At 41.4% G+C, this 24,223-nt stretch overlaps 1 protein-coding gene across 3 annotated transcripts in view; it reads right to left on the reverse strand.

Moving 5' to 3' along the window:
- The window catches only part of LOC140738475 (aldehyde dehydrogenase, mitochondrial-like), a 53,524-nt gene that overhangs the window by 25,564 nt on the left and 3,737 nt on the right, over window positions 1-24,223 (reverse strand). For 2 of the 3 annotated variants that reach the window (XR_012101381.1, XM_073065790.1), the window contains exons 2-7: window positions 19,211-19,315; window positions 17,530-17,574; window positions 12,967-13,107; window positions 7,126-7,205; window positions 5,108-5,219; window positions 2,573-2,701 (exon numbers count right to left, since the gene is read on the reverse strand). Coding sequence is in view for 2 of the 3 variants with exons in the window: in XM_073065790.1 (XP_072921891.1) it covers window positions 2,573-2,701; window positions 5,108-5,219; window positions 7,126-7,205; window positions 12,967-13,107; window positions 17,530-17,574; window positions 19,211-19,315 (612 nt within the window). In the remaining variant the exon portion in view is untranslated. The remainder of the gene's footprint in view (window positions 1-2,572; window positions 2,702-5,107; window positions 5,220-7,125; window positions 7,206-12,966; window positions 13,108-17,529; window positions 17,575-19,210; window positions 19,316-24,223) is intronic. The other variant, XM_073065791.1, reaches the window with a different exon arrangement.

The raw sequence follows: 24,223 nt of genomic DNA on the forward strand, positions 1-24,223 counted from the left end.
CAGAAACACCATCCTTTTAATTCATAATGAGCATTTTGGGAAAAACTGCTCGTATTGGGTTTCTAGACATGGATCTCTCTTCCAATTCTTTACAATATCAGTGCCCTATCATCTTTAGTAGCTTCACCAATGTTTTTCCTCGACAGGGGTGGATATGGAAGAATGGAATTCAATTTGCTGTTTCTGAGATAATGAAAGAACAAACATCTGCAATCATCAAGACTTTAAATCAAGGTATGGCAAGTAAATGCCAAGAGGCTTTCTGGGAAATCTAAAGTATTAAATTATAAGGATAATTATCCCTCAGGCTTAGATGATTAAACCTTAGAAAGCAGAAGTATTGAAAATTAGAAAAGCAGTGTACATTAGATACAGAGAAATGATTTTCCTAATGAGAAAATATAGAAAATGGGTGAGTCTTCTAAAAATAATGAAAGTTAGCTGTCATAAATGAAGTTTATGAAACACTTTCTTAACCCAGAATAGAGTAGAAATGTACACTTCACTTCCCTGGGTCACCTTAATGTTAAGGCTGAGATTGTTTAAATCAGGCAGAATATTAAGATGAGTGGATTGGTGGAGTGGAGGAGACATTAGCTGAATGGCAAAAAAGTTTCAATGCACTGAAAGGCCTACTCTGAAGATCAGGGTTGTATATGGTGGCATGCATGTACTTTGGTTTTAAAAAAGACTTACTTTGAACTTGAACTGAGGTAGAAATAAAAGTAACAAGAAATGATTCCAAACAAAGCAGAATCTACCTTCTTGGCAAACTACATCACTGTTTCTTCAGAGAGTTGAAATGAACTGGAAATTGGTGCAGTTCATGTATTCTACACAATGGTTCACATGACTCCCAAAGACTGCACATTACCTGAAAGCCTCAGGTATGACTGAATAGGCTCCATTTTTCTAAATGGGGAGCAGAAGAGGGAAATAGATTCAAAGATTCAAAAATATTTCAATCCTTCTTGATTATTGCATTAAATATGTGAACCAGAGTAAAAACAGATGGGAGAAATATTAATCAAGGGTCTGAGAATAAAAATGATGTAAAATGTAATGTACACCCTTGAAGAGCAATGAAATAAAAGAATAATATTTAAAAACGTGGTCGGAATGCCAGAATAACAAACTGTACTTCTTCAGAAAACTTGAACAAATTAGTGAGTCTCGTGAGATGTAAAAACATTGAGGGTACAGAGTTGCAAAGAACAAGGGATGTCATGAGGAAATAAGAAGGGAAAGAGGATTTAGTACATTAAATTAAGGGAACACAAGATAAGCAATATGGAAAAGGGAGAAAGGTTTTATGAGAGGATTCCACAAATACCAACATGGTGCTGAGATACATCCTAAGATGCACTGAGACACATCATCATTGATGTCACCTGGGGTCATTGGGTGTTTTGGTCTTTCAACATCAGCCACCCTTGCTAGGGTTGATCAGTCCCTGACTTGTGTCCCAGCAGCACTGGTCCATGGCTCACACCTCTTGATCCATTGTCATCTGAGGCTCTGTGATTGTCCTGGTGGCTCTTCTCTTTGCAGCCCCCACCCCATAATGCAATGTGCAAAGCTGAAATGAATTCTTTGCCAGCAAAATACATGAGCTCCACAAAGGGAAGCAGAAGGCAGAAAGAGCACCATCAACTCAGAATTTTGGAGCTTGCTAAGCAAAGGCATTTTGGGGCCATTTTCACCACACTAATTTTCAATAGTTAAAGATGGCAGTATGCCACCAACTTCAAGGCCAACTAACAAATACTTGATCAGCAACGGGATTTTCCAAAAAATATTTTTAAAAAATCAGACACTGCCATGCCTCACTTGATACAGCTGGCTCACCTCTCATCCTTTCAAGAGTTCTTAAAAAGTAACTGATGCAGAAACACTCAGTACACCCAGTATTAGTGGTCTGTCAAATCCTCTCCTGTCTTTAACTCTTATCAGTTTAGCTTCCTTCTCCAGCTTGCAAAGGGCCAACACTCACAAAGCATAGCAGGAAATCCCAAGTTAAGTGACTGAGTCTTGGCCTTTTCTCCCCATAAAAACTGTTCCACCTGACTCCCATAGAATTTACTGCAAACCAAACAAATTTGACTGAAAAATCCATCTTTGTGCATCTAACATTAAGTAGTTCTGCAGTAGGTTGTCCCAGTAGCGTAATCACACTTCTCAACAATGTAATGTGTTGGAGTCTTGTTAAACAACATTCAAAGACCATTTCAGATAGTTTTATAAACAACCAACTGATGATTGACCAACCCAGTATTTGGTGTCCTTCTTCATTCCTCCTTCCAGTCCAAAATAATCCCACAAACTTCACAGAGAGTACCATATTATGGTATTCATTCATTTAGCCTGGTTATTATTGAGCTAGCATTAGTTGTAATTATATATCAGTGCTCTTTTCCAATAATGTACCAAAGTCAAGGTGCAAGGTCAAATCAGAAAACTGAAGATACAAACACAATTTGTAATATGTCACATGCAGATGCGATTCTTAGAGCTTATGGTCATATTGCCACGTTGGCTAACTAGCATCATTGACTTAAAAATGTGACTTAACCTCTTTAATCAAATTTGCTACGTAGAGTGCTGTTAGTGGGGTCTGCTCGGCCACCTTCATCACAACCACATTTCCCGTTGCTAATGCTGGTGCAAGTTTCCAGGCCTGCATTGTCAATGGAAAATTCCACTGAAAGAAAAATAAAATTGCAAATGAGTTTTCAGGAGATAAAATAAATCATGACTGTCGATAATTGTTAAATGTCCAAATCTATGTTGAGGAAAAGCAGGTCAATTCTACTACTTTGATGGCTATTAAGTGTGTAATTAATGCTTTAATTAACAGAAACTAGAAATCATGTGTGACTTCAGCCATTCAGACTACTACATTAGCCAACATGGTTTTTAATTTTTAAACAGTGATTACACTCTTTGGTAACAATATGAGTGTACTTAAAATAATTTTTTTCAAATATTGGAGCATATGGGGTGTCCAGGGAAGGGTAGCACTTCCAGTGAAGGGGCTTGTCATGTCCATTCTGGGGCAGCTCACTCATCTTTGGTCCCCATCAAACACTTAGCTCTTGCCTGTGGTTCCAAGTAGTTGTTTGCATGCGGCAGCAGCCACACTGCTTTGACAGGTTGGCTAAACCTGTTAAGGGTATTAGGTAGGCTCATACCCCTGAGAAGTAGGGACATGCCTGTCCTAGCATGTTAAGTCAGCTCCGACAGACTAGGCAGATGAGATCTATAGTGAGATCTAACAGCTAGGAAGGCTGTACTGGAATGCTCCATGGAGAGTGAAAGGCATGACAAGGTTCAGAAAACATCATGGTCATCCACTGCAACCAAGGAAGACCCCAGTTTGTGACGCATGTTCATACCACTAGACGCAGACTTCTGAGACTGAAAGATTAGAACTGCCCCAGTACAATAGCTTTTCCACTTTTAAAACTCTCCTGCACAGGTTTCCAGTCATCTTCCGACCTGATGGACAACCACCATTTAAATATTAAAGACGCATATGAACCAATTTAGAAACAGTTTTTTCAATGTATGAAAAACAAAGGTGTATCTATAAAAAAACTGGGGATACAGCATGCATCACAAATGTAATTATTGCCAATTCTGAGGGAGATATAGCAGGTTGAGTAGCAACTGTGGGAGGGGAGGAGAGAGGAAATGTCAAGGTTGAGCCCTTTTGGAGGATCTCAACTTGATAATGTCGAAAGTTCCTTTGACCTACAGAGTTCCTCCAGCAAATTGTTTGTTGCTCCAGATTCCAGCAACTTCAGTCTTCTTTATTACTTTAGAGTCACAGAAAAGTACAAAACGAGGCCCTTCGGCCCATCCAGTCTGTGCCGAACCATTTAATCTGCCTACTCCCATCGACCTGCACCGAGACCATAGCCCTCTATACCCCTGCTATCCATGTACCTATCCAAACTTCTCTTAAACATTGAAATCGAGCTTGCATGCACCACTTGTGCTGGCAGCTTACTGCACACTCTCACTACTCTCTGAGTGAAGAAGTTTCTCCTCAGGTTCCCCTTAAACTTTTCATCTTTCACCCTTAACCCATGACCTCTGGTTGTAGTCCCAACCAACCTCAGTGGAAAATGCATTTAACCTATCTATGTCCCTCATAATTTTGTATACCTTTATCAAATCTCCTCTCAATCTTCTACATTCCTAGAAATAAAGTCCTAACTTATTCAATCTTTCCTCAGGTCCTCCACACCCAGCAGAATCTTTGTAAATTTTCTCTGTACTCTTTCAACCTTACTTACATCTTTCCTGTAGATAAGTGACCAAAACTGAACACAATACTCCAAATGAGGCCTCACCAATGTCTTAAACAACTTCAACATAACATCCCAACTCCTATACTCAATACTTTGATTTACAAAGGCCAAAGTGCCAAAAGCTTTCTTAATGACCCTATTGACTGTGATGCTACTTTCAATGAATTATGGACCTGTATTCTCAGATCCTTTTGTTCCACCACAATACGCACTTTTTATCCTACCAAAGTGCAACACCTTACACTTGTCTGCATTAAGTTCCACCTGCCATTTTCCAGCTGGTCCAGATCCCACGGCAAGTCATGATAGCCATCCTCACTGTGCACGCACATCCCCAATCTTATGCCATCCGCAAATTTAACCACATTTTCATCCAGACTGTTGATATAGATGGCAAACAACAATGGATCCAGCACCCATCCCTGCGGCACACCACAAGTAACAGGCCTCCAGTTAGAGAGGCACACCTCTACCACCACCCTCTGTCTTCTATCACAAAGTCAATGTTTTATCCAATTTACTAACTCATCTTGAATGCTGAGTGACTGAACCTTCTTGACCAACCTTGTCAAATGTAGACAACACCCACTGTCTTGCCTTCATCAACTTTCTTGGAACTTCCTCGAAAGACTCTAAGATTGGTTAGACATGACCTACCATGCTCAAAGCCATGCTGACTACCCTTAATCAATCCATGTCTATTCAAATCCTACTGATGTCAGGCTCACAAGTTGATAATTTCCTGGTAATAATTTCTTTCTTGCAAATTTATTTTCCAGCTGCTCACTCACCGGGATGATTTGCCCACACACACCAACTGGTTCATGACGTGTATAGCAGAAATAGTTTCCTTCGAGGGGAATGGTCTTACCATGGTATTTATCAGCCCAGCCTGCATAGTATCTGTGAAGAATTCAGCAAGGTAAAAAATGTCTTTATTATTTTGCCTTTTACACTTTGATAAAGTTGTGTAATGTGCATTTATGAAACTTTATAATAAAGAAAAACTTCCACCAAAAAGCAACTGCTCTGGTATTGGAATTACAATATAGAAATAATGACAACCATCTGTGTGAATGATCTTTCACTAGAATCCAAGCAAAAGAGAATACTTTTTAAGCCAGGAGAAAGATGGGTACAGGGAAGTGACAAAAGGGATAAAATTCAAGACAAGTAGTTAGTAAAACTATAACACATAGGAACAGAATCAGGTTACTCAACCCATCGAGCGTGCTCTGCCATGACTGATTTATTTTCCCTCTCAATACCATTCTCCTTCCTTCTCCTGGTAACCCTTGACACTCCCACTAAGCAACAACCTATCAAATTGTTTTAAATAAACACAATGCCTTAGCCTCCACGGCCATTTGTGGCAATGAATTCCATAGATTCACCACCCTCTGACTGAAGAAATTCCTCCTCATCCCTATTCTAAAGGGATATCCTTCTACTCTAAGGTTGTGCCCTCTGGTCCTAGACTCTCCCACTACACGAAACATCCTCTCCACATCCACTATCTAGGCCTTTCAATATTTGGGAGGTTTCAATGAGATCCCCTCCTAATTCTTCTAAATTCCAGTGAGTACAGGCCCAGAGCCATCAAATGCTTCTCAAACATTAAACTTTCATTTCTGGGATCATTCTTGTAAACCCTGATGAAACAAGAGAGAAATACTTTGCCCAGTCGAGCTGCATTTCTCAAGCTTATCTTTGAGCTATACTAGAACAGTTCAAAGATAAGCGGGATGGAGATATGTCTCTACCAAAGGAGGTGTCAGTGATCCTTCCCTCCGCTGACTTGCAGGTCACCCTTGGGCAAAGTGTAGCACCTGCTTAGCCCCTTCCCTCCCGCCAATTTGGTGCTCTTACCCTCCACTGACCTGCAAGAGTTCACCCTTGGGCAAAGTGTAGCACCTGCTTAGCATCCCCCCCACCCCCCATTAAGAGGCACGAGAAGCCATGGAAGCATGTGCTGAATGGTCATATGGACAGGTGGTGCAGATCACAAATCCTGGTTATGCGAACACTGATGCCAGGCAGACAATCTCTGAAAGTATTGATGATGGTTGGATCACCCATCTTGTAAAGACACTGCCCTGAAGAAGGCACTTCTCTAGAAAACTTTGCCAAGAACAATCATGGTCAACAGACTATGATTGCCCATGTCATAAGACATGGCACATAATGATGATGGTGGTATTCAATCCCCAAGTCTTGCATCATGGATAGTCCATTACTTCTGCATAGCCAGTTCAATTGCATTTTATCTGTAACTAGGAAGGAAGTTAGTTCCCTTACCGAGTATGTGGATTGTCATCCTCATAATGCAAGTCTGCTCTAAACTGCAATGGTGAAGTTTTCCCAGAGTACAGCGACCACTTATAAGCTTTCTCTCACAAGTGGTGACAATTGGGCATGGGAGCCATTTATTTATCTTTCCTGCTTCTCTCTACTGACCTAGCAGGGGCCTTTGCTGTGACATCAATCGTGTCCATATAGTTTTTGTATCACTAATAACCTTCACCACCACTGATCTCAGCAGCAGTGACCCGAGTTAGCACACCTAGATTATTGATAGGCATGTTATGGCCATCACATCAAGTTCTCATGCCTAGTTTACAGCTGATGAAAAGTTAAGTTTTCCTCTCTACCAACCCCCCACCCCCCCACATATGCTGCCTGACTTACTGATTATTACCAGCATTTGTAATTCTTCCTTTTGCATTATGTATTAGGAATATTAATCTTTTATACAGGCAAACTTTTCTAGCAAGAGGAACAAAGTAGAATAGAAACATAATGCTCATACCTGAAACATTTAACAACCAAATCTAAGTCTGTCATGTAGGCTATGTGGTATGGCTTCCCATTATCCAATGTCTCCAATGACTAAAAAATATAAATGAGAAAGGAAATAATATAAACAATATAGACGTTCAATAAAAATACCAAGCACCATAAAAACAATAAAATGCTCCTCAATGGTACGTATCAAAAATTAGGGGAGCATACGTATGTCAAAGGCATCTCAGCAAGTTCAACTTCTGTGTTTCTCCTCACTCTTCCCCACCTTTATTTTGGAGATCATGCTTTCTCCCACGAGCTGCTCCTTGCTGACATCAACAGAAAACTACACCAGGTTCCAGATGTGTGTTAACAGCAACCAGCTCTCTTGTATCTCTATCACCTTTTCTGATTTAATTTGTTACTGCTCACATATCCACCCCAGGAAGAACAGTCATTGTCTTCAGTGCTCGCTATCCTAACTCACATGAAGTGTGATTCCACTATCACATTTGTTATTACTCGTATGCCCTAACAACATCTCAACTTCTAATTTCCAAAAAACCTTCAGGCCTCCAACAAAGCTGCCATCGTTGCAATCACTTCAGTCTCTACATGCCTCTTAAATCACTACACCACCATTTGTCTAGCTAATGGCTCATTGTTTTTTAATATCACCATAGTTTGTTTATCCACATTAACAAGATAGTGCCATAGTAACATAGTGGTACTATTCCAGATCGGGGCGTTCCGGAGTTTGGAGTTCAATTCTGGTGGTGCTCTGTAAGGCGTCTCTGTATGTCCACCCTGTGGAATGAGTGGGTTTTCTCTAGGTTCTCTCATCTCTTCCCAAGATGACTGTGCAAGCATTGATAACGTCGGCCTTTTTAGTTACTTCCTTTATTTTCATTAACCCCCCCCCATTGCTTCAATACACTTTTTCCAGTTCTCATGAAGTGGATTTAGTGTGAAATGTTGACTTTGGACAGGTTTGGCTTACTTTGCCGGCAGCCTCCAATATTCTTTCTTTGTTCTGCAATATTTGTACACTTAGGCTACATCCACATTGAGCCGGTGAATTTTGAAAATGCCAGTGTCGCGAACAAAAGATAGGTGTCCACACCAGGTGTTTCTGAAAATACCTCCGTCCACATTAAAACGGGTACTTGGGCAAATCTCCTCCTACTGGGCACGCACGCAGGACACAACTACAGAAAACAGCGAAGAAGGAACTGTATACTATTTCCGTTTCCTCCTCTTAGTTCAAGAAAACAATGAAATGCCGTGCTGCCGCCACCATCTGTTCTGGCACGTCGTGACGGCGTTTTTAAAAAGCTCCGGTTATCCCGTACACACCACACCGCCCAGCTGGTGATTTTTCAGATCTACATACTCTGGAGAGCATTTTAGAAAAGCTCCATTTTCGGGGGAGGAAAATGCTGTTTCAGTGTGGACGAGACCTCACTCCACTTAATGCGGAGGATGCCTTCCTCGGAGGTGGAGCGCTATGTGGGGTCATTATAATATTATTTAAATAGACATGTGTGACTGATTACAAAAATCAAACCTGAGATACATTTTATGTATGCACAGTAATTCGTGGAGTAACAACAGGCAAACAGGCCTAACCTGTACATAGTGGAGCAGCAACACATCGCAGCAGCTGCAGAGGGAAGTGGGCGGTGGTTGCATCTTACAGGAGCGACCAGGCTGTAGGTCCTCCTCCAATTTTGGCTTCCTCTTCAAGTAGGTGTCAAGATTTACCTGCCTTGGTTGGTGTGACTGTAAGGAAACCCAATTTCCCTCGGGATCAATAAAGTATGTCTGTCTGTTTCCTTTCATGAAGTAGTTCTCAACAGCAGGAAATTGTGTCAAGAACATCTCTGCCTCATTGCTTGGCTCCCAGTCAGGGTCATTATTGATGAACTGGTGAATGATTTGTGTGATCGTAGTGATGCAGTGCTGAGGAATTCTGTGGTGAGGTTTCTTGCTGGAGTTTCCTCCTCTCCATCTGTGTCCTCAAGATTCAGTGAGGATGAATTGCTCTGCCAATTCTCGAAGCTCTTCGTTGTTAAGGGTCTCATCATGAGTATGCAGGAACTCTTCAACATCCCCATCATTAACATCCTCTAATCCTGCTTCACTAGCCAGTTCAATGAAGTTTTGGATGACTAGTTCCGTGAAATCCTAGGAATTTCATATCCCATACTAATGCTTTTCCTTGACAGCTTAGATGTACTACCCTCACTGGAAGTTGCAAGTGGTGGACTGCAGCCAGTGACCTTTTCTGCTGACCTGACGACTCGCCGTAGTTTTCATTCATTGTGAGAGGATGCTGCTCCAAACTAGACAGTAATGGTTGATGTGAGGATACTATCTAATACTGACAGGGCAATATTAGTACTAGCAGAACAATCCCATCAGAATAATTTCCCTGCAGCTCTGCAGCTTATTCTGTTCTACATGCTCATCAATTCACCTTTTGCTTCTACTGTCACTTTCCTACAGATCTAATCAGTCGCCAATTACTAACCTTAGTTACTCTGAACAACAACCCCTAGCCTTTCATCTCCACCACGAAGAAGAATCTTGGCTGCAGACATACTGAAACACCATCACTTGGCGGGTTCCTCCAAATCCCAGACCATCTGACTTGGAGATATATTGCTATTTCTTTATCATGTGGGCCTCAATCCTGTAACACCCTGCCCCAAACTCCACGGGAATGCCGTCACCTAAAGAGAAGCAGCTGTTGAAGAAGACAACTTGCCACAGTCTTTTCAAAGACGTTAAGGATGGGTGAGAAGCACTCGTCTTTCCTGTGATGCCATGTCCCATAAATTGATATTTAAGTATTTGCATAGCTTTCCTGTGAATGTCTCTATGCTGGCAACTACATACAGCACATTCTGCATCTTTATTAATATTACATGCTCTTCTCAAGTAACTGAACTATAATTGAAAAGCAATTTTAAAGTGCTTGTAGTTTTAAACTGCTTTGTAATTTATCAAAATTTGATTACTGTTACTGATTTATCAAAGGTAGATTAAATCATTAATCATTAAATGTTGTACTTCTGATTGTGCAATGAGTTCATGCTCTTTGCATTACAATCTTTTACTTTACTCAGCCCAGACATGAGGAATGAAATCATCTTATTAATATATGTAAACTACTCAAATGGGAATTGAATTAGACCAGCTTTGACTTTAATACCTTCCTGAATCTTGCAGCAAAATTGCATTTAGGGGGATGCTTCACGTGTAAATGTCACTAAAATATTTTGACTCTCCACCACACGAGGAAAGTTTAGTACAGCTTGGCCAGAGAGAGGCCTACAAGATTATAAGAGGCATAAATAGGGTGGATAGTCAATACCTGTTTCCCAGGATACCAATAGCAAACACCAGAGGGCATATGTACAAAATTAAGGGAGGGAAGTTTAGGGGAGACATCAAGGGTAAGTTTTTTTTAAATAAACATAGAGGGTTGTGAGTGCCTGGAATGACTTGCCAGGGATGGTGGTGGAGGCTAAAACATTAGGGGTATTTAAGAGCCTCTTGGACAGGCACATGGATGAAAGAAAAATGGAGGGTTATGGGGTAGAGTGGGTTTAGTACTTTTTTTTAAGGCTTATATGGGTCGGCACAACTTGGAGGGCTGAAGGGCCTGTACTGTGCTGTAGTGTTCTATGGTTCTAAGGTTATTTAAGAATTTGCAAAGATGGATTCGAATTTTTTTTCAATTTGAGCCTTTGTATGATTTGGAGTCAATAGGAATTGACAAAGATTCAAAGTACATTTATTATCAAAATATGTATGCAGTATACAACCCTAAGATTTCCCCAGACAACTATGATACAAAGAACCAGTTCGAAGAAAACATCAAACACCCAACATGGGAAAGAAAAAAAAGAACAAGTCGCACAACGAGAGAATGGGCTGGTACAACTTAGAACATGGGCAGCAGTGGTTTTGAGAAGTCCTGAAAGATGCAGATATTTAAAGAGTGATTGGAGCAATGAAATCACGAATGAACTGAAATGAGTACAAGAGTATCTCTGTGACAGAGTTGGTGGGATCAGTAACTCAACTTCAGTCAATATTAACATGTGTGTATTTAGCACCTCCAACATTATGAATTGTTACTTAACAGATCTTCCATTAAACAAAGATTTAGAAAGTTTGACACTGAGTTGTGGAAATTATTACTACAGAAAACCAAATGTTGGACACTGGCTTTGAAGAGCATTTAAGAGCATGGAGAGATGGAGGTATGACAGAGAACAGCAAACAGTTTTTATTTTAGTGGCCCTTTGAGCCAAGCCACCCTAACAACCCCCAACAAACATGATCAACCCTAACATAATCACGGGACAATTTACATTGGCTAAGTCATCTTTAGTCAGTGGTCACATAACCAGGACTTGTGATGTGCACCAGCTGCTCAATCCTCTCTACATTGGGAAAAATAATGTTTTGCAGAGCTCCTCCAGTCACCTTGCCATTTATTTTTGATTACACTTCAGCCTTCTCTCTTGCTCCAATACCGTCCTAGGCAAGGAAGTGGAATTCTACCTCATTACCCATCTGAGCACAGTGCAGTCCTCCAAACTTATTACCTAGGTCATCATCCTTGTAGTTTCTCTCCCCTGATATAACCGTACCTGTGTTTAAGTGTTAGAGTTTCCTTTTCTGTTGCAAGTTTTTAAGAAGTAATTATTACGTTAACAACTTGATGTGCACCCTATCAAATCCCTGGCCCCCCGTTTTTCCCACCCCTACCTTCAGTGAAAAACATGGTCGTTTTATAGCTTTTCTAGTTCTGATGAAAAGTCCTTGACAAAACATTGACTGTTTCCTCATAGATTGCACTCATCTTGCGAATGCTTTAGGCATCCTGTGATTTAGCTTCATATTTCCAAGATTGGCATTTTTCTTTTTGCTTTTGGGATGTATTTGTGCATCCAGTGGAAAGAGAATTCTGGTCTGTGGATGAAGAGTAACCTGGTGACAGCAACGACGATGCCAGTGGTGCTGGTTGTGCGGAGCTGAGATATCATTGCTAAATACCTGGCTTGATTATCTGACAAGAGCATTAATATTGTTACACGCTTGGTGCCACTCCTTTTATTGTTACATTCTTCTTCTCACGTGTTGGGTGTTCAGTCTTTTCTTTGTTTCGTGGCTGCTTGCAGGAGGACAGATCTCGGAGCTGTATTTTAAATTTAATTTAATTTAAATTACTATATTGAGATACAGTGTGGAACAGGCCCTTCCGGAACTTAAGAGTCGTGCCACTCATCAATCCCCCAATTTCCTCCTAGCCTAATCGCGGGACAATTTTCAATGACCCATTATCAACCAAGCAATAGGTCTTTGGACTGTGGGGGGAAACCGGAACATGTGGAGGAAACCCACACATTCACAGGTTTCTGTATGCATACTTGGATAATAAATGTACTTTGAATCTATCAGCATGGAGGACATTTATGAGGAACTAATGAGGAAGAAAGAAAAAAAAGACTATGCTGATGTTGTGGGTAAAACAAGCACCATGATGGATGAATCCGTCAAAAGGCCTCTTATTTGCTGTCCATTTATGCAATTATAATATTACTAAACACATTCAGTTCTCCTGGTCTTCCTCTATATAGAGATATAAAGAAAACAAATAAAAAATCATTCCCCACAAACAAAAGCTACTCTCAAAAATCAGATGGTATTGATGAATTCAGGAAGCTACACAAAACCAAGACAGGTTAATGCACCTGAAGTGACATTAAAGTAGCATTAGATGTATGGACAAAGCTTCTAAACATGACAGCATAAAGAATACAACGTGGGTCCTATGCAAAGTACTTACAGCTAAGTATGCTTTATCACGTTCAATGAGGTCAGCTAAGCGGTGTAAAAGCAGCCCTCTGTGTGATGCATCCATTAATCGCCACGGTGATCCAAATTTAAATGCATCTTTCGCTGCCTTCACTGCTTTATCCACGTCAGCCTGTGGGCAGATTAATCACAACGTCTGACAATATTCAATACAAATACCCACAGTTAATCAAAACTGAAAATGCAAAGTAATTTTCTAGCGATAGTCACAGACACAGTTGTGTTCATTCTTTCTTGCCACTCCTAACGCCACTTACCATTGAGATCCATCAAGCCTCACCACCGTATCACTAATTCTTCTTGTCCTCAATTCTCTTAAAAACCCATATCGCCCTCATCAATATGTGTTATGTTGTATGATGTGGGCAATCATAGCCTCAGACCACAATTATTCTCGGCAAATTTTTCTGCAGAAGTGGTTTGCCATTGCCTTTTTCTGGGCAGTGTCTTTACAAGAAGGGTGACTCCAGCCATTATCAATACTCTTCAGAGATGGTCTGCCTGGTGTCAGTGGTCGCATAACCAGGACTTGTGATGTGCACCAGTGGCTCATACGACCATCCACCACCTGCTCCCATGCCTTCACGTGACCCTGACTGGGGTGGGGGGGGGGGGGGGGTGGCTGAGCAGGTGATACACCTTACCCCAGGGTGACCTGCAGACTAGTGGAGAGAAGGAGCACGTTGCATCTCCTTTCGTAAAGACGCATCTCCACCCCGCCACCCGACAACCATAGATAGTGCTTAAACAGATAAAAATACTCAGTCTTTTATGCAAAATCTTTCATATAGGTTGGAAACAGTTGAGATCTTAAAATCAACCTAATATGTTAACTTTGGCTAAAAAGGGACTTAATATGATTATTTCATCATAGTCTATTGCCCTTCAGCCTAAAATATGGAAACATTGCTAACATTATACAGGCTAACTTGGACAAGGATTGGAATCAGTGCTGTGAACTTTTAGAAAACTGCTTCTTGGAGCATGGGAATTCTCCAATGAATAATGATTGGATAACTTGGCCTTTATCCACTTAAATTTAAAAGAATGATAGATTAGATCTCCTCTCAGAGATTCTGGAAGGAATAGACAAAGTAGATGCCAAGAAGCTGTTTTCTTCATCTGGAAGGGCAGAACTAGGGGAGATCATAGTCTTAAATAAGGGATAGAAACATAGTAAACCTACAGCGGCCCTTTGGCCCACAAAGCTGTGCCAAACATGTCCTTACATTAGAAATTACCTAGGGTTACCCATAGCCCTCTATTTTTCGAAGCTCCATGTACCTATCCCGGAGTCTTTTAAAAGACCCTATCGTATCTGCCTCCACCACCATCACCGGCAGCCCATTCCACACACTCACCATTCTCTGCGTAAAAACTTACCCCTGGTTTCTCCTCTGTACCTACTTCCAAGCACATTAAAACTATGCCCTCTCGTGTTAGCCATTTCAGCCCCGGGGAAAAAGCCTCCGACGATCCACACGATCAATGCCTCTCATCATATTATACACCTCTTTCAGGTCACCTCTCATCCTCTGTTGCTCCAAGGAGAAAAGGCCAAGTTCACCCAACCTATTCTCAAAAGGTGTGCTACCCAATCCAGGCAACATCCTTGTAAATCTCCTCTGCATCCTTTCTATGGCTTCCACATCCTTCCTGTAGTGAGGTGACCAGAACTGAATACAGTACTCCAAGTGGGGTCTGACCAGGGACCTATATAGCTGCAACATTATCTCTCAGCTCTTGAACTCAATCCTATGGTTGATGAAGGCCAATGCACCGTATGCCTTTTTAACCACAGAGTCAACCTGCACAGCAGTTTTGAGTGTCCTATGGACTCAGACCCCAAGATCCCTCTGATCCTCCATACTGCAAAGAGTCTTACCATTAATACTACATGCTGCCATCATATTTGACCTACCAAAATGAACCACTTCACACTTATCTGGGTTGAGCTCTATCTGCCACTTCTCAGCCCAGTTTTGCATCCTACCAAATGTCCTGCTGTAACCTCTGACAGCCCTCCACACTATCCATAACACCCCCAACCTTTGTGTCATCAGCAAATTTACTAGCCCAATCCTCCACTTCCTCATCCAGGTCATTTATAAAAATCACGAAGAGAAGTGGTCCCAGGACAGATCCCTGAGGCACACCACTGGTCACCGATCTCCATGTAGAATAAGACCTGTCTACAACCACTCTTGGCCTTCTGTAGGCAAACCACTTCTGGATCCACAAAGCAATGTCCCCTTGGATCCCATGCCTCCTTATTCTCTCAATAAGCCTTGCATGGGGTACCTTGTCAAATGCCTTGATGAAATCCATATACACTCCATCTACTGCTCTACCTTCATCAATATGTTTAATTATATCCTCAAAAAATTCAATCAGGCTCGTAAGGCATGACCTGCCTTTCACAAAGCCATGCTGACTGTTCCTCATCATATTATGCCTCTCCAAATGTTCATAAATCCTGCCTCTCAGGATCTTGTCCATCAACTTACCAACCACTAAAGTAAGACTCGCTGGTCTATAATTTCCTGGGCGATCTCTACTCTCTTTCTTGAATAAGGGAACAACATCCGCAACCCTTCAATCCTCCGGAATCTCTCCCATCCCCATTGATGATGCAAAGATCATTGCTAGAGGCTCAGCAATCTCTTCCCTCACCTCCCACAGTAGCCTGGGGTACATCTGGTTTGGTCCTGGCGACTTATCCAACTTGATGCTGTCCAAAAGCTCCAGCACATCCTCTTCCTTAGTATCTACATGCTCAAGCTTTTCAGTCCGCTGTAAGTCATCCCTACAATCGCCAAGATCCTTTTCTGAAGCAAAGTATTCATTAAGTACCTTTGCTATCTCCTCCGGTTCCATACACACTTTTCCACTGTCACACTTGACTGGTCTTATTCTTTCACGTCTTATGCTCTTGCTCTTCACATCCTTGGAGAATGCCTTGGGGTTTTCCTTAATCCTGTCCGCCAAGGCCTTCTCATGGCCCCTTCTGGCTCTCCTAATTTCATTCTTAAGCTCCTTCCTGCTAGCCTTATAATCTTCTATATCTCTACCATTACCTAGTTTTCTGAACCTTTCACAAGCTCTTCTTTTCTTCTTGACTGGATTTACAACAGCCTTTGTACACCATGGTTCCTGTACCCCACCATCCTTTCCCTGTCTCATTGGAATGTACCTATGCAGAACTCCATGAAAATATCCTCTGAACATTTGCCAGATTTCTTCCGTACAACCCTGAGAACATCTGTTTCCAATTTATGCTTCTAAGTTCCTGTCTGATAGCCTCATGTTTCCCCTTACTCCAATTAAACACTTTCCTAACTTGTCTGTTCCTATCCCTCTCCAATGCTATGGCAAAGGAGATAGAATTGTGATCACTATTTCCAAAATGCTCTCCCACTGAGAGATTAAGTAGATTAAGTACAGCCTCCCTATCTGCTCTTCGATGTCCCTGTTACTATTGGGTGGTCTATAAGAAACACCCTGTAGAGTTATTGACCCCTTTCTGTTCCTAATTTCCACCCACAGAGACTCCGTAGACAATCCCTCCATGACTTCCTCCTTTTCTGCAGCCGTGACACCTTCTCTGATCGAGAGTGCCACGCCCCCACCTCTTTTGCCTCCTTCCCTGTCCTTTCTGAAACATCTAAAGCCTGGCACTCAAAGTAACCATTCCTGCCCCTAAGCCATCCAAGTCTCCGTAATGGCCACAACATTATAGCTCTAAGTACTGATCCACGCTCTAAGCTCATCCGCTTTGTTCATAATACTCCTTGCATTAAAATAGACACATCTCAAACCATCGACCTGAGTGCATCTCCTCTCTATCACCTGCTTATCCCTTTTGCACTGACTCCAAGCTTTCTCTATTTGTGAGCCAACTGCCTCTTTCTCCGTCTCTTCAGTTTGGTTCCCACCCCCCAGCAATTCTAGTTTAAACTTTCCCCAATAGCCTTTGCAAATCTCCCTGCCAGGATATTGGTCCCCCTGGGATTCAAATGCAACCTGTCCTTTTTGTACAGGTCACACCTGCCCCAAAAGAGGTCCCAATGCTCCAGAAATCTGAATCCCTGCCCCCTGCTCCAATCCCTTTGTGGTCCTGCTTCTCAACTTCCTTTCTAACTCCCTGTCGTCTTGTTGTCAGGACCTCCTCCCTACATTTAGGATAGAAGACCCCTTCACCAGAGAGTTATACATCTTTGGAACTGTCAGCAACAGAGGAATGTCAATGACCACAATTGAGTTTGGTTGGGAATGACCAGAACTTTGGATAATTCTGGAATCAGAGACTAAGCAACAAGGGGGATATGAGACACAAGATCAACCACCATTCTACCCAGTGTGGAATAGATTTGAACAGACCCAAGGATCACGTGACCCACACCTCCATACTTCTTTTTTTGAATGGGACCTTAATGACTTTTGATGATCCAGACATGACTATTTCACTGCTTGCTTGACTCTGCCTATGTTTCCAAAGTCCCATTGCCATTCAATAACGAATTCCAACAGTTACCCAATAAGTGATGGCAAGCTTAGACCTGTAGTTTCCCCTCAGCAACTGTGGAGAGAGAAACAACATTTTAACAGAACAAGGAGAAGTTAGAAAACAAACATGCTTTTAAGTTGCAGAGAACAAAGGGAACTTCAGTGTTCAGCAGAACATCTGCAGATTTATCTCAGTAACAGAACTGCGAGAAGATGGCAATGGTTTCTTAATTGCATCTGGAGCCATAAATAGAAGATGAATGATGACCACAGATTAAAGTTCTTAATTCTCAATTAACAGCTTCACTGTACAGCCTGACTGTTTTGTAACCGACTAGGGTCTCCCAGTAACTTCATACGCCATTTTGATGTGAGCAGCAAATCACCTGGCTCAGACTGGGTGACAAATGGCTGTGCTGATTTGTAGGGGCTGACATCTACAGCTCCTGCATGAACGTCGAGGTCAGTGGATACAACAAACAGTAGGAACCCCAGTCCAGGTGAACATTGTATTCATTCCTGTTCAAATCAACATACCACAATTTGTAGGTCAAATCTCAATTCAATGCTGCCTCAAACTTCTAAACAAACAGGAAGGGAAGAAAAGCAGTGTTCATAGCACTACCAGCTTCTAGATATATCTAATTATCAGGGTATGTTGTTCCAGCAAAGCTTCCAAATTCATCATATTGTTAAATGGTCTTGACCCAAAACATCCACTATACTCTTTTCCATAGATTCTACCTGTCCTGCTGAGTTCCACCAGCATCTTATGAGAGATGCTTTCAAAAACTACTGGTCTGTTTAGCTCGGTACTCAAATTCATTAGGCTCTCCTGTAGGTTCCCCTGTGTTTCATATATCTCACTATTACAATGTAAGGCATCAGAGGGAATTTGCTGGATTCAACTAGTATTTGGTAGGAATAATCATTTTTTCCATAATTCTGTACTTTCTTAACAGAATTCAATATGCAAAGGACATAGGAAGCGTTCAGTTTAAATCAGGTGTTCCCAAACTAGGGACCAAGGACCCCTTGGTTAATGATATAGTTAGGGACCCCTGGTTTAAATGAAAGGCTTAAGCTATTTGCAACTTTATAAAACTCTGGTTTGGACACAATGGAGTACTGTATACAGATGGTCGTACCACTACAGGAGGGATGTTGAGTCTTCGGAGAGGGTGCAGAAACGGTTTACCAGGACGCTGCCCGGTTTAGAGGGCATGTGCTAACAAGGGAGGCTGGATAAACTCAGGTTATTTGCTCTGGAGTGTCAGAAGCTGAGGGAAGATCTGATAGAGGTTTACAAGATTATGAGAGGCAGAGATAGAATGGACAGAGAGTATCTGTTTCCCACAGCTAAAATGTCTAATACCAGAGGACATGCATTGAAGGTGAGAGGGGGCAGGTTCAAGGGGGACGCGAGTAGTAAGTTTATTACCCTGAGTGATGGATGCCTGGAATATGCTGCCTGGTATAGTGGTAGAGGAAAGTACATTTAGAGGCTTTTAAGAGATGCTTGGATTGGCACATGGATATAGGAAAGATGAGACATATGGACATTGTGGGTGCAGGAAAGATTAGTGTTTGGATGTTTTCATTTGCTTTTTAGCTGGTTCACACAACATCGTGGGCCGCATGATCTGCTCCTGTGCTGTACATTTTTATGTTCGATCTTCAATGTCAAATATATATAAAAAACAAATTACCTTATCTCCTTCAGCAACTTGACAGATGATTTCTCCTGTGGAGGGATTGATGGTTGGGAACGTTTTCTTACTGACTGCATCATGCCACTCATTGTTAATGAAGATCTGCAATAGAGGAAAAAAAGGATACACACCTCTTGTTGAGCATGGGATACAGAAACCAAACAGCACAAAACTTGGAAGAGTTTCCTAAATTTATCATTTCTGTCTCCAGTATAGTATGTGCTAGACAAAGAACAAATTTGACATTTGGTATGCGATCAAACATTACCGCGAATGCCAAATCTATGACAGTTCGATTGCTCCAGAACAACTTTTATCACGCAGTTTAAAATAAAACATAGAATGCAGAAAACAACCTCCTCATGAATCTTCGAATATACTCAAAAACTTCTTCAGGACATCGAGAGGAAGCCAATTGAAAAAGGTCAAGTTGGTGTTCGATTATTTTACACCTTTTTAACCTATACTTAACAAATTATGTAAAAATCAGCTGAACAGCTAAATAACTCTTCAGAACCAGTCAGATGCTACAACTTTTTAGTGTGTTCTTGTGCGCTGAAGACAAGTGCAGAAAAAGACAAAATTGTGCTGTTTCTCCAGTAAAGAGTTAAATATTCTAACCAAATGTAAGTTTATATGGAGGTGACAGGCTTTGATTCATCTTCAAATTCTTTTGGCGAATTTATACAAACTTCTTGGTGGAAACAAGATTCCAACAAAAGAGTTAGAAATATACTGTATTGGATCATTGTTTGTTTAGTCAAAAATATTCCTTTGAATCTGTGAACCAAGAACAAAAGTAAAGAGATTGGCAATTTCAAAGTTCAAAGTAAATTTATTCTGAAAGTACGTATATGTCACTCTGAGATTCATATCCTTATAGGTATACACAATAAATCTACAGAATAATAACCATAACAGGATCAATGAATGACCGCACCAACTTAAGGAAAGAAGGAAAGAAAGAAAAAGAAAATATCAAGAACATGAGGTGAAGATCCTTGAAACATTTCAATGACGGGGCCAGTGAAATCATTCCCTTTGATTCAAGAGCCTGATGATCAGGGGGCAATAACTGATGCTGAACCCGGTGGTTTGAGTCCTGAGGCTACTGTACCTTGTTCCTGATGGCAGCAGCGAGAAGAGAGCATGTCCTGGGTGATGGGGGTCCCTGATAATGGATTTTTGTGACTGCATTTCATGTAGATGTACTCAATGGTGGGGAGAGCTTTACTTGTGATGAACTAGGCCTCAGACAAGGATTGTAAAGATCAAATTCCCTATTGAACTGAATTGAATTGACTTCATTTCTTACATCCTTCACATAGAGGAGTAAAAATCTTTATGTTATATCTCCATCTGAATGTGCAATGTCTAAATTAATTTGTAATAAATTGTATGTACAGTAAGATATGCAATAGAAACAATATAGCTTAGAAATACAATTGTGTCAGTGTGAATTAATCTGTCTGATGACCTGGTGGAAGAAGCTGTCCTGGAGCCTTTTGGTCCTAGCTTTAATGGTGTGGTACCGTTTCCCGGATGATAGCAGCTGGAACAGTTTGTGGCATTGTATTATTCGAGCAGACTCAGTTATTTAGTATACTCAACACTAAATTCTGGTAAAATTTTGGATGCCAAGGTCAAGACCAGATGAACTATGATCTTACCAAATAGAGTTTTATTTATATCTGCTTCATTTACACTGTAAAATAAAAGTTAATTTTCATGGCATTCATGTCCTGTATATGTCCCCATGATAATGAACATGAACTTTAATATATTCAAGTTATCTAGAACTGAAGGAGAGAATCAACCACAATTTTGATGACCAGACATCTAGAAGAACACTTCCAATGGAATGGCTGGGAACCAGCTTCCTTTCTCTACCTCATACATAGTGCTAACCAATAAATCAAGGTGTTGTGTATTTAATATATCAGTATTTAATATTTAAGTAATATTGTAAATACAGTGCTTGATTACACCCAAGGGTGACCTGAAGACTTGCGGAGGGAAAGGGCACCTTACACTCCTTGGTAGAGACGTATCTCCACCCCTCCACCTAAACTTGCCTACCATGAGAAATAGACTGCAACTTTATAATTTTATAAATCTCTATGGTCATCCATCAACCTCCTTCACTCTGGGGAAAACATTCAATTTCTCCACAACTTGGGGGGTGCTAGTGAGATGAGTGCAGTAGAGACGTGTTTTTTCCGGCTCCCCATGGCACACCAAACTTTACCAGTTAAAACTGCCTTTTTGAATGCTTGACTCTCAGTTTTTGTTGCAAGATCTCCGTTGTTTGTTTCTCTTTTACGCCACCAAAAAGTGTAACATGAACATGTCCAGTAAAACAGCAGAAGGTGGGAAGGGAGCCGCTCACCTGCGAGGCAATGCTGCAGCTAATGTTAGCCGGGTCCAAGCTAGCAAGAACCCTCCAGAAATGTCGTCAGCCGAAAAGGAAGACGAGCTTCCTCTTACTTGGCAGAAAGTGTTAAACAAGCTCTTGCAGTCCTTCAATGAGCGGTTTGACAAGTTTGAGCACAGTTTCCAGAGTCTGTTGTCCGCCCAGCAAGCGCTCACTGAGAGAGTGTTGAACACCGAAAATCAGACCGCTGAGCACCAGCAGCGAATCCACGTCGTGGAAACTTCAGTCACTGAGCTGCAGCAAGAAAATAAAAGACTGCGGGCCAAGCTTTCAGATCTGGAAGGGAGATCCAGACGCAATAACAAAGATTGTTGGCGTCCCAGAAGGTGAGGAGAAAGGGAGGCCAACTGCATTTGTCGCTAACCTGATCCCCAAGCTGCTGGGGGATGATAACTTCACCAAGCCGGTCGTTATCGATAGAGCACACCGCACACAACAGCCCAAATCACCAGAAGGCTCAAGGCCCCGTACGATAATTGCATGGGTGCATTTCGCACAGGAGAAAGAAAAGATTCTGTGGCTTGGGAGGCAACACTCAATGGATTACGGAGGTCATCGAATCTTAATCTACCCCGACTACACCGCAGAGGTTATGGAGCAACGGCGGAGTTTCTGTGAGGTGCTGCAACTGCGGAGGGAGAAGGAGGTCCGGCATTTGCCACGTTTCCCAGCCATGTTCATCACCAAGGGCAAGTAAAAGTATTCAGCAACCCGGCTGAAACCAAGACTTTTGTAGACTTTTTCACAACATAAATGAAGAGAGTCTAAACGTGCTCTGAGCAGACTTTAATTATGGCAGTTCTTTTTTCTATCCTCAATTTGTTCTTTACTATGTGTGCTAATGAGGGGCTGTTAGTTGGAGGTGTTTTCCTCTACTTTTATCCAGTGGTCCCAGATTAGGATGAGGGCAACTCTGCTTCATTTGGGGAAGCAATGAGTGGGGGTTTTGTTCATATATTCTTTAACTGTTCATGTTATTTTTTGTTGGTTTTTGCTGGCTGCCAGACTGAATGTTAAGTTTGCGTTTCATTATAATGCAAAAGGTACCACAAATAATATTCTTGACTCCATATCCTTGGTATCTTGGAATGTGCACAGTTTAGGTCACCCAATAAAGCAAGGTAAAGTTTTTGCACATTTGAAGTCACTGAAATCTGACATTATATTCTTACAAGAAACTCACATTAAAGCCACTCAGCATGGGAAATTCAGGGCTAATTGGATTTCACAGGTCTATCAGGCACCTTTCAGTTCCAAAGCCAGAGGCGTTGCCATTTTCTTCCGTAAGACTGTCTTTTCATTTTCACTCATCCACAATCGATCCAAATGGCAGGTTTATAATTTTAACTGGGCATATCAATTCACTTCCCGTTACAATGGAACTCAGACGATCCAGGTTTTTTCCATAAGGTGTTTGACTTATCCCAGATAACGATTCAAGCCACATATTGATTGGGGGTGACTTTAGTTGCTACCTGGACCCGTATTTACAAACCCCATTTCCAGAAAAGTTGGGATATTTTCCAAAATGCAATAAAAACAAAAATCTGTGATATGTTAATTCACGTGAACCTTTATTTAACTGACAAAAGTACAAAGAAAGGATTTTCAATAGTTTTACTGACCAACTTAATTGTATTTTGTAAATATACACAAATTTAGAATTTGATGGCTGCAACACACTCAACAAAAGTTGGGACAGAGTTAAAATAAGATTGAAAAGTGCACAGAATATTCAAGTAACACCGGTCTGGAAGACTCCACATTAAGCCGGCTAATTGGTAGCAGGTGAGGTATCATGACTGGGTATAAAAGTAGCGTCCATCAAAGGCTCAGTCTTTGCAAGCAAGGATGGGTCATGGCTCACCCCTTTGTGCCAAAATTCATGAGAGAATTGTTAGTCAGTTCAAAAGGAACATTTCCCAACGCAAGATTGCAGAGAATTTAGGTCTTTCAACATCTATAGTACATAATATTGTGAAAAGATTCAGAGACATCTCAGTGCGTAAAGGGCAAGGTCGGAAACCACTGTTGAATGCGCGTGATCTTCGAGCCCTCAGGCGGCACTGCCTAAGAAACCGACATGCTACTGTGACAATTATAGCCACCTGGGCTCGGGAGTACTTCGGAAAACCATTGTCACTTAACACAGTCCGTCGCTGCATCCAGAAATGAACCTAACAGGCAGGAACTTGGAAGCATAAATTAGAAACAGATGTTCTCAGGGAAATGTACAGCAGAAATGTGGCAAATGTTCTGGGGATATTTGCGTGGCGTTCTGCATAGGTACGTTCCAATGAGAAGGGAAAGGATGGTAGGGTACAAGAACAATTGTGTACAAAGGCTGTTGAAAATTTAGTCAAGAAGAAAAGCTTATGAAAGTTTCAAAAAACTAGGTATTTATAGAGATCTAGAAGATTATATGGCTAGCAGGAAGGAGCTTAAGAAAGAAATAAGGAGAGCCAGAAGGGGCCATGAAAAGGCCTTGGCAGGATTAAGGAAATCCCCAAGGCATTCTACAAGTATGTGAAGAGCAAGAGGATAAAACGTGAGAGAATAGGACCAATCAAACGTGA

This window comes from Hemitrygon akajei, chromosome 14 (genome assembly GCF_048418815.1).
Source record: "Hemitrygon akajei chromosome 14, sHemAka1.3, whole genome shotgun sequence".
NCBI classification, from domain to species: Eukaryota; Metazoa; Chordata; class Chondrichthyes; order Myliobatiformes; family Dasyatidae; genus Hemitrygon; species Hemitrygon akajei.